Source organism: Cydia fagiglandana, chromosome 11 (genome assembly GCF_963556715.1).
Source record: "Cydia fagiglandana chromosome 11, ilCydFagi1.1, whole genome shotgun sequence".
Lineage (NCBI taxonomy): Eukaryota > Metazoa > Arthropoda > Insecta > Lepidoptera > Tortricidae > Cydia > Cydia fagiglandana.
The window spans coordinates 5,766,032-5,777,492 of record NC_085942.1 but is presented as its reverse complement, the minus strand read 5'-3'; the positions used below and the strand labels follow the sequence as shown (position 1 = coordinate 5,777,492).

The window sequence follows — 11,461 nt, the reverse complement described above, 5'->3', positions numbered from 1 at the left end:
GTTGTTTTACTTAATGATTATCAGGATGCCTTTAGTTTTTAGGGCAATGAAACTATTTAATAAATTAATTTAACTATACAAAGAATAGTTTTATTACCCTAATCAACCATGAACAGAATTGAAATTTCCCTAGAAAATTACCCTTGTGCCAGTTAGTTTGACATAATTCGCTAGATGGCGTAGCGTCTCAACGCTGAGTGTATACTCTATCTCAGTATATATAAGTTACTCTATGCCCCATACTTTGATAAATTATGAAAGCCCTTGTTCCCAACATTGAGGCATAGAAATAATCTTATCGAATTAAAATGACTGCTGTTGCATTTTGGTGGCACATACCATACTTGCTTTTAACATAGACGTATTATACTTACTTTTCTTTAGGTTGGTATGATTGGTAGTAAAACGTCAAACGTCATTTGAATTGTCGTGAACGTGAAAATACGTGGTTATTTTTTATTGTAATTGGTAAAATAACTTTAGCTGTTATTTAAATGGGGGCCAAATCTTTAAGGAAATGTGAAGTTTGTAGTGGGTGTGTAAGAAGACTAACTACTGACGCATTTTTGGCCAAATTTCCAACTTGATCCGAACAGGTCGGTAAACTGATGTTTGTATGCAATATTTTCATTTTTTACTTTGAGTCGTTAACAGTTACTAATTTAATTAGTTTTAGTCGTGTACAATCCATGATTAAAACGAAAATATTTTGTGAATAAAGTATTTTTAAGTAAAAAACTAAGTAACCTATGACACGAATAGTGTACGACCAATTTTATCGATAATCTCTTTATTTCAGATGTCGATTATGGGCAAAGCTGAGGAAAAGGAAATGAGGATTTGGCGTATTTATTTACCTATTCAAAAGCTGAATGGAAACAAGTTCATTTGTGGAAATCATTCTCCATCCAGTGCCTTCAATAAAAAGGGACCAGATTAAAAAAGAATGCGCGCGAATTCAGCATATTGTAATATGCCTACTTGAATAATAAACTATGTTATTTTTATCATGTAAAATAAAATTGTTTATATATATATAATGTTCTTTTATTTTATTAATAGGTAGTACAGTAGGTAAATACAGCAGCACGTATCGCACATTTATCGATATCGATAAACAGTAGGTACTGGAAGTGTCGAGCCCTAGCGTTGTTTTTTTTTGTGTTGGTAGTATTGTGTGGTTTTTCTTTTTTTAACAATTATGGCCTGGATGCGAGATCTTTAAGCCTGTATTTGGTGTGTTGGGATATGTACGTTCATAATTTCGAAGTTCATAAGTTCGAGGATTGTTCGAGAGTGCCGACTCTTAAAACGTAGTGATTATATGCTCTTTGCCACTAACCAGGAAGTTATATATTAATCGGGAGCGAACTGTCACTTTTTTTGTCATACTAAATTGAACCTTATCACCGAGCCAGAAAGTTGTTCGTACCAGACTAGAGAAAACGGTCCACATGAGATAGAAAACCAGAGCCCCGTGTCTCACTCGCACATGTTGCCAATGTAAAAAAGATACCATTGTGGCAGTATTTATATCAATATACTACTGAAAGTAATTACCTTCATATACTATTTTAGTGCTATATTCCGATTACAGTTCCGATATCTTTTAAATAATTTGTTAATCATTATGATGTCAATATTATTAACTGATTAAACCAAGCATGTGCATAACAAAAAAAACATTAAATTGAATATGGTAGAAATTGTAGTAACTTTGGATATTCATTGGTATCCCCAACTTGATGACATATTTTTCGTGTACACACACACACACACGTATACAATCAAGAAAACACTGTCAAACTCATTAGGGTGACTATGATATCGGTGCGATTTGGATCGGTCTTACAGAATTGTTATTACGTACTTAATGTAAAAATAAGTTTACCTAAATAGTATACTAATAAATAAATAAAGATATACTTATTTCGGCATGTTTAATTATTCGATTCATGTAATGAGAGCTATATAATTGCAAAAAAAATAAATCCAAAGTCCTTAGACATTACAGACTCATGTTTATACTTACTTACATAATATTTAATTACTGAAACGTTAATTCTAACTATTTATATAGATGTAATCGATTCTATATAGATTGGACACACATTTCCGTCAGTATACAAAGGCGGCAAATTTGAAAATTTTGTTGCAGACCACAAATCTACGATGACGCTTACGCTTAAAGAATAGCTTAAGTATGCAAAAGGGAAGTCATCGCGTATATGAACACACCATGAGTATGATATTGATAGTGATAGGTATTTTGTTAAGCATAAATAGTGTAAGATGCCGGTTTACACAGTTAAATGTAAGTTTTTATTTCGTTGTGTGCTAATATTTTATTATTTTAGTCAATACTCAAGATAATTTCGTGTATAAACATAAATTGTTACGCCACGCTACGCTAGGGCTTGACAAAATGAGTGGTATCGATAACTAGTCGGTATAGTATTAATTTATAAGGTAATTTGCGATACAAGTGTTGAAAGTAAGAATCAAATTCGTAACGAGTGGTGATAAATTAAAACACGACCGAAGGCAGTGTTTTTAATCGACACGATTTGCGAATTACCTAGTTACGTAGTACAACGTTTTACCCCATCCTGGATATCTGTCTCGCTCTCTCTTATAGCTGTGTTTTTGATGTAGGTACGGCGGACCACACCTTCCTCACAATCGACCATGATCGCGATTCAATACGCCCATCCCATCTGTAACAGCTTTTATAACGACTAAATTAAGTAAGGTTGTTGTGAAGCGTTTTACAGGAGAGAAAAGAACTATATCCATCTCTTTTCTGGGACAATTATACTAGCATAGGGAAAATACAGTATGATTCTCTCTGATTATGTACGAATGAGAAAAGATCCTGGCCAAACTATACATTCAATCTTATGCTAATATCCCACATACATATGACTTATGGTCACCCTAATTAGAAAGAGATGGAGGGCTCAGGTTTGATGTCTCATGTGGACACACTTTTTGGCCAGTGTACACTATCCCGTTTACTCTCTACGTCCGTGCCACTAACACTGACGCATAGACATAATATATATATAGACGTAGTCTCAGCGAGCTGTCACTGTTGCCACTTTTGTTTAGTGTACGATTAACAATGAGGCCCACGTTGCTGTAGCCATGTCGATAAAGTCATATCGATAAACTATCGACATTTCTTGCAATTTTAATTTTACTTCAAAGGCTTAACGATACCTAAAATGACCAAAAACGCTTTTATTCTTTATTGTGGTTATCAGATCACAATTTTATAGTCACGCCCCAGCAGGGAACCAAGGGAAAGTTCAGATATTTAATTAAAATACATAAATACCTCCTAAAATAGGTGTTCCGCAATAATTGAATTATATTATTATATTATAATATATTCATTATCCATTAGCATTTCAATACTGTTTATGTTTAACGAAGATATTGAAGCTTCAATTAATCGCTATTTCGTTCCGCTGTGTAGCGTTTATCGATATATAACATGATTAAAATCGACTTTTCACATCCCTAAAAGAGCACACATATACGCTTTCACGCACACATACACAGGGTGGGCGCATCAAGAAAGGCAACACTTGATTTGAAGTCCGCCTTGTCAACAGTATGGTTGTCCTTTTTTGACAAACGGCATTTTAAAAGAGCGAGGTGAGAGAAATGATACTAGTTGCTGCGTCGTGAAAGAGAACAGAAAAGGTTGGGCCCTTGCACTGACGACCTGGTGACAACTTGACAAGTGTGACACTGACGTTAATGTCGTTAGTGACACTGACAGTCAATACTGCCAACATACAGAAACTAGAAAAGTGTGTTTAGATACCAATCCAAACCAAAAGTGTTAATTTAATGAAACCAATAAAAATTAATGACTACCACATTACAACAAAATATATAGAAAATACAATCAATTTTACCATTGCAATGGCATTAGGTGACTAGGGATTTCAATAAATCTGTACAAATTTGTGTCCAACGTTGTGCATCAATAAGGTTTCTGAACGCTTTTTACATGGTAAACTATTTAAGGCATTGTTATAAACGGAGAAAAAGTCTACATTCCTTTCGAAATACCGATCTGCAAAAAAAACACAAAAACAAAAATATAAAACTGTAGTCTATGTTTGGCGCCTGTGCAGTCTGCCCGCCATATTTGTTGAAAAACGTAAACGGAAAAAAGTGAGCGGCAGTTTTTTCATAAGTTCTGTTGATGTACGGTGAGCACTTCTCTTTTCTAAATAGTTATGTGATTTTGTGCATACTATTAAATTTTCTAATCGATATAGCCAGTTAGAAGTTTTATGCAATGGCTTTGCCAGCCGAATCACAAAGGTCTTTTCGACTTTATGTGACCCATGTGGATGGAGAGGGTCCTTTTCTGAAGATAAGCGGCCAGCTCGACCAACAGTCTTCGTTAATGGTCGAGAGCCTATTTGAATCGGCTCGCGGAAACTTGGAAAAGGGAATTGGAGCAGTTTCTGTGGCAGCTATCCATGAAGGTGTAATATGTGCCGCCAAATACAAAGATGGAACATACTACAGAGCGAAGATCATAGACATCACGAATCTGTCTACCGGTTTATTGGGCGTCCATTTTATAGATTACGGTAACAAAGACCGTATTTCTCTCAGTGCTATTAGATTTTTGGACAAGTATGACCCGATGTTTCTTCAGCTTCCCGGGCAAGCGACTGACTACTACCTAAGTCGCATAATGCATCCTTCCGGTCGCTGGGACGAGCCGCTGCTGCTCAAGCTTCAGAGCTTGTTGTGTTATGCAGAATACCCTGCTGTTGTTGAGGGCCAAACCTGCACATTGCCCATTATATCTATACAATACAAGGGAAATGATTTCTCAACACATCTTGTTTCAAATAGATTTGGTATAGCCGTGCCGGTAGCAAAACAAGAAGTGATGATGCTGCAACCAATGGGAACTGACAGGCAACCAGGGCCAAACTGGGCACCAAATTTCATAGCCGATTCAACGCCATATGCTGAACATGTACCGTTTCTGATGAACCAGAACTTCCCATCCAACCCTGCATCTGCAATGAGATTGCAGCAGAACGCCAGTGTGCCCTTCAATGGTGCTATAGTGCCTCCACCATCAGCCATTAGCCAGAGGCTACTAGTCAATAAGGCATCAAGAGGCCCAGTGAACCTTAAAGGTCCAATAAGGCAGCCCCAAGTGGCTCTAAACTCTCCCCCTGTTGAGATATCCACTCCACCGCCAGCGGCAGCCCTTAACAAGAGTTTGTCACCGAAAAAGTCTGCCACTTACAAGAGCCGCTTGTTAGAAGTGAATTCGCAACACAAAGTGTTTGTGTCATTTGCAGAGGAAGGCCCAGAGCTCTTTGCAGTTCAGCTGGTGACAGACGCTAAGAAACTTCAAGATATGATGGATGACATAAATAGAATCCCACACAGAAGCCTTACCGAGCCGCCTATGATAGGAACAGTGTGCTTAGGCAGAATGTCTGGAGACCGAATTATTTGCAGGGCAATAGTCATGAACCTATCAGGTTCGCAGTGCAAGCTGTTCTTTGTAGACTTCGGTGATACGGAAATGGTGTCATACTATGACATCTTCGACATCCCAGAAGAGTTTGTCAAGCCTAATGTATTTGCTATGAGATTCTGCTTATCGGGCGTGAAGAAATTACAGAAGGGACCATATTTGAATGAGGCATTTAAGCAACTTGTGAATGGAAAAGTGATGACACTGCGAGTGGTGAAACCGGAAGGTCCTCCGTTAATACAGTATGGAGAACTGTACTTAGACAACAAGAATGTGCTGGACTTGCTGCTAGCCAACGTTAAAGACAAGCTGCAGTTCAAGTGGATGGAAATGCTTGCATTAGGCAGCAGAGCTTCCGTACTTGTGTCTTATGTAGACAGCTGCATCAAATTCTACGTCCAACTATCAGACAAGATTGACGACTTGACTGCTGTGATGGAAGCGGTGAAAGTCCACTGTGAGGGCACCTCATCCCCTGGAGAGTTACCCGTCGGCACCGCTTGCTGTGCCAGGTTCCCTGATGATGACAAATGGTACAGGGCCAAGGTTCTAGGGTCTAATAACAAGAAGATCCTTGTGGCGTATGTGGACTACGGCAATGAGCAAGAAGTTAATGTTTCGGATTTGAGAACCATAACTGCGGATCTGTTAAAACTGCCCGCACAAGCCATGAAATGTGCATTGAAAGTAAGTATTATAACTTTTAGAGCTTGATTCTAATTTAACAAAATATTCACAAAATTAGAACAAGACATTAAAAACTATCTTTGAATATTACTTGGTCATATTTTAATCATTCAAGCACAATTAACAAACGAACAGAATAGAATAGAATTGAAAAGAATGACACATTAAACTATTAATTTCATTCTAGGGCTTTGAAAACAAACCAGTGGAAAGCAAGACCTCCAACCAGCTTGAAATGCTGGCACTAGAAAAGACGCTGACTGCCAATGTAGTTGGGGTCTTATCTAGCGACACCATGTTGGTATCCCTGGTGGATGACACATGCAGCCCGCCACTAGATGTGGCTAGAAAGATGAACCAGCTGTCACAGCCTAGAAGCAATGTTGAGGTAAGTTTAAATTATAATAAAAATTGTTTATTTCGGACCAACATAGTCCATAGGAGTGTTAGTAAAATTCATCTTAATTGCCTAAAGGTTAGTGTTCACAAAGAAAAACAATGCAGAGAAAAAATAATGATATATGTATAAAACAAAAAAAACTAATACTATCTGGGAGACCGAGCTTTGCTCGAAAAACATAAAAACTCAAAAATGCGCGTTTTCCAAATTTCTGAGATCCCTGAAATATATACAACAATTGCTCATTTAAAGGTATGAAGCTTCGTCTCCATATCGCGCGGCAAACCGTCGAACATTGGCTCGCGCGGCAGCCGATAGTTTGCCGCGCAATATGGAGACAGGCCTTAAGATTATCACCTTCATGGATGCCCTGAACTTTCTTTACATCCATTACTCTTGTACCCTCCTTGGGCCCCATAGCGGATGAAATTCTGTGCTGTGCCTTCTGTTTTAGTTATCAGGCAGAAGCCACGGGCATCCTACATAAAAATAAAAAACAAATATTAAAGAAGTATTCTTATTTATCTCACAGCAGTAAAGTAAATGCAGTGTATGAAATTTCAATCATGTCTGCGAGAGCTTCACCCTTCACAAAGAATGTACAAATTAAAAAAAATGTGTATGTACTAAATTTGTGTTAGATTTTTATTTTGAGGCATAGCCATAGAGCTACAGTCTGACAAAAAAGAGTAGAAATTAAAAAGTGGCACTGAGGGGCTACCGCGAAAACCGAAATTCGCAAATTGCGGGGATCTTTCTCTTTTACTATGCCCGCAATTTGCGAACTTCGATTTTCGCGGTTATAGCCCTGTAGCATCGTCCCGTTTTCTTATATAGATTGATTTGAAAGGGACACTACAGTATTGCCACATTTTAATTTCTACTCTTTTTTTGTCAGACTATAGGCTCTTCTGGAACAGTAGAGTGATCCTGTGTGAGGGAAGATAGCCTGGGGAAAAAGCAGGACCCTTCCGCGAGTGTTTATTTTATGGAGCGCGAGTATTTATGTTGCTAAGGGCCTGTCTCCATATTGCGCGGCAAACTATCGAACATTGGTTCGCGAGGCAGCCGCGCGCAATGGATACCGGGTTGGCTCGCGAGCTAACACGTTCAGATCGAGTTGGATACCGGGTTGGGTCGCGAGCTAACACGTTCAGATCGAGTTGGCTCGCGAGCCAACCCGGTATCCATTGCGCGCGGCTGCCTCGCGAGCCAATGTTCGATAGTTTGCCGCGCAATATGGAGACACGCCTTAATACGGCGCCAAAAATTATGGTGTTATTTGAAGAATTCATCTTCGACATAAAAGAAATACCTATCGTTGATAATAACTCCAATAAATCAAACAAAGCAAAGAAGCAGTAGAAGAAATACCTATCGATTCCATGCAACAAAAGAAAAGCTTCACAATCATAACGAGTTTAACGAAGCATTTAACACACCCAATCAAAATTCATCGACGTCCTTATTACGACAGCGACAGACAAAGATAGATTCGGCAGCCGTTTCTTTCTAACCAAATAATTAGTAATGTGCAATAGAGCGCGATAATATGTGCTTACTTTCCCTCTTTTTGCGCATTTCGCAATCATGTCTAATTATTTGCGCAATTTTCAACCTTAATTGACTAGAATTAGGGGTTAAAACGTATACTTAGACGTGACCGTATGTTAACTATGCGTCTTTAAACGTTAAATGTTGTTCCAATCGCCTTGCGAACCCAGGCGAGTCGGACGGTTATTAACCAATATAATATCCAAACGTCACAGATAATCGCCTGCGATTTGCAATACATTGCGGCATTTGATAGATCCGTTGAATTCGTTGATTCTACTTGGCCAGCAATTAACAAAAACCGCATGTCATTTGTTGCATTGTCTGTAGGAGCCTTAAATGCGCTCTGCGATCATATATTTGTTATTAATCTGGAGAACTATTTAAGTTACGATGGGTATGTTGAACGTTCGACTCGTGTGTTGTAGAGCAATTGTTATACGGCACAAGATTGATATCTCTTCTAAGCATAATTACCAGGTTTCGATATGATTAGTGAAGAATGATAATCGGCCTACAAGTGGGTTAGATGCCTTTGTAAAAGAAATGCGTTAATCGCCGTTGTTAAAAGCAGTTCATTACATTAGAGATTAGAACAATATTGTAACTGTTTAAAATGCTGCAAAGGGTTTATTGTTATTCGTTTTAAGTAGGCGAAACGTTCATATTTTAGACATAATAATGCTACTATATTTTTTAGAGCAATTTATATGAAGATAAAGCTATGTAGGTGATGAAAATAGGCTTCTCAAACAAGACAACATACTGGAGTTGGTCGTTTTTTAGGGTTCCGTGCCCAAAGGGTAAAACGGGACCCTATTACTAAGACTTCGCTGTCCGTCCGTCCGTCCGTCTGTCTGTCTGTCACCAGGCTGTATCTCACGAACCGTGATAGCTAGACAGTTGAAATTTTCACAGATGATGTATTTCTGTTGCCGCTATAATAACAAATACTAAAAACGAAAGATTTAAGTGGGGCTCCCATACAGCAAACGTGATTTTTGACCAAAGTTAAGCAACGTCGGGCGTGGTCAGTACTTGGATGGGTGACCGTTTTCTTTTTGCATTTTTTTCCGTTTTTTTTTTTTGCTTTATGGTACGGAACCCTTCGTGCGCGAGTCCGACTCGCACTTGCCCGGTTTTATAGTAACATTGTTGAGTCTGATTAAAAATAAGTTTTAGGCAAAAAAAACATTTTTGGTACAAGCTTTTATCGCTGACTGTACTTTTCTTTCCACAGGCAAATAATACTCATCGAGACAATTCTAAAAACCCCAAACACAATTAGGTTGCGTTGTTTTATCACAGAGTTCCTATGGCCACCTCCTGTCTCCATCATCAGATCGATGGAATCATAATATTTCATTATCACCCGACTTACATATGTATGCAAATGTTCAGCTTCATCGGAAACCCGGGAAGTGGATCAAATTTAACTTACAAGATTTGACCCTTACAAACAGACATAGTTATTAGTAGGTACACACTGCAAAAGCTTGTAAAAAGCATTGAATATTCATCCACAAGTGTGCGATTTCTATAAAGGTTCTTTATTCAGATGCCGTAAGAAACCTTTTCACATGGAAAACCAACAGATCCTTGGTCTAGATCGCAATTACTGTCATGATCACAATAGCGACCTTTCTTCCAGACAAACATGTTATCTAACCGGCCGTGGTTCAAAGAACTCTTAAGTTATCGTAATACGAGACTTTCCAATCCCATGAGTCATGATGTTTAAATTATATGTTAGTAAATAGCGGACGCCGATATGATTTGTTCGTATCGTGAATAGGCGTACAATTTAAGGCTCACGGTGAGCCATTAGTTGTCCAGTACCATCGCCCACATTGTTAACTGTTCGTAAACCTTATTACAAAAGGCATAAGGTCCACCGATGGACAATTAAGAGTGTTGCTGTTTGTACTACACTCAAGAATAATGAAAACGGGCTAATTGTATTAAAAATGAATGCATAGTGACTAGTTTTAATTTATTTATTTTGATTATATTATGAATTGGACGTGATTAGGTGAACTGCGGCAGAAATTGTGACCGTTAAAACTGCAAGCCCAATGAGATAGAAAATAAACTATAGTCTGTCAAGGCATTTCCGTCAGTAGAAAAAGCGGCAAATTTGAAAAATGTAGGCGCGAAGGTCCCATCCCACAGGAAAGACTCAATAGCAAGCATCCGTATACTTGACGGAACTAAAATTAAGGCAAATAATTGCTCAATCTAGCAGTTGGCACGTGGTTGGCTAAGTTACACGTTACAACTAGGCGATCGTTATTTGTAACGGTCTCGCGATATTTGAAACTGAACACGAAGCAACAGTGAGTTTCCGGCATCAAATCGAATACGTACCTGTTTCCTAGAAATCTAACTATTCTAGTATTGTAACAATACAAATTCTCACGACGCGCAGGCTCGAATACTTTCTCGCTCGCACAGAACCGCGTCACACCGGCCAGCCACCGAGGAGCACCGAGCGCGCACGACGATCGCCGACCGGGCGGTATAAAAGCCGCAGCCCGCGCCGCATCAGATGATTCCAGCTAGCGACTTAGCTAGTGGCAGCCTTAGCGATAGGTACACCTCTGTCCTTTGGCGAGTCATAATGAGTCTGGAGTTCGATAGCCCACTTGCAGTCTTCTCCAAGACTTACCTAGGTCCCTTGGCGATAGGTTCATAGACTGTCCCTTGGTTTTAACATTATTGTGAGCTGTCACGCTCAACAATAACAACTACCCACTCTTTTAAAGAAGAAGTTGCATCTACCCTACATTATTTTTCTAAAGTACCCTCTACGTGTAAAATGGGTCTGTACGAAATAAATAAGGAGGCAAACGACGAATCATCTAAAGAAGGTAGTAACAATACAAATTGAAGACAAAGTAGCAACAGAGGAATCCACAGTAACACCAATACAGTTGATGTATGCTATCAGACCAGCTTCACTCCAGGGGGAGGGTTCCGTCGAACACCTTCTCAGGCAGTAACTGTAAGGATAGTGCCAACTTGGCGAAACTGAAGGAGACATCGTTCTACACAAGTCCTGGTACTCTCTCTTCAGACATACGTGTGCCAGAGGGAGAGACTATAACAATACAGATCCTGGTACTCTCACGGGACGTTACCGAGCACCAGAGGGAGAGAATGTAACAATACTGATCCTGGTACTCTCACGGGACGTTACCGAGTACCAGAGGGGGAGAATGTAACAATACAAATTCTCACGACGCGCAGGCTCGAATACTTTCTCGCTCGCACAGAACTGCGTCACA

The 11,461-nt window shown here is 39.1% G+C and overlaps 1 protein-coding gene across 1 annotated transcript in view; it reads left to right on the top strand.

Moving 5' to 3' along the window:
• The first annotated feature begins 4,151 nt into the window (after nucleotides 1–4,151).
• The window catches only part of LOC134668807 (maternal protein tudor-like), a 29,143-nt gene continuing 21,833 nt past the window's right edge, over nucleotides 4,152–11,461 (top strand). The window contains exons 1-2 of the mRNA XM_063526262.1: nucleotides 4,152–6,220; nucleotides 6,408–6,608. Of these exons, the coding sequence (XP_063382332.1) occupies nucleotides 4,319–6,220; nucleotides 6,408–6,608 (2,103 nt within the window). The 5' untranslated portion in view covers nucleotides 4,152–4,318. The remainder of the gene's footprint in view (nucleotides 6,221–6,407; nucleotides 6,609–11,461) is intronic.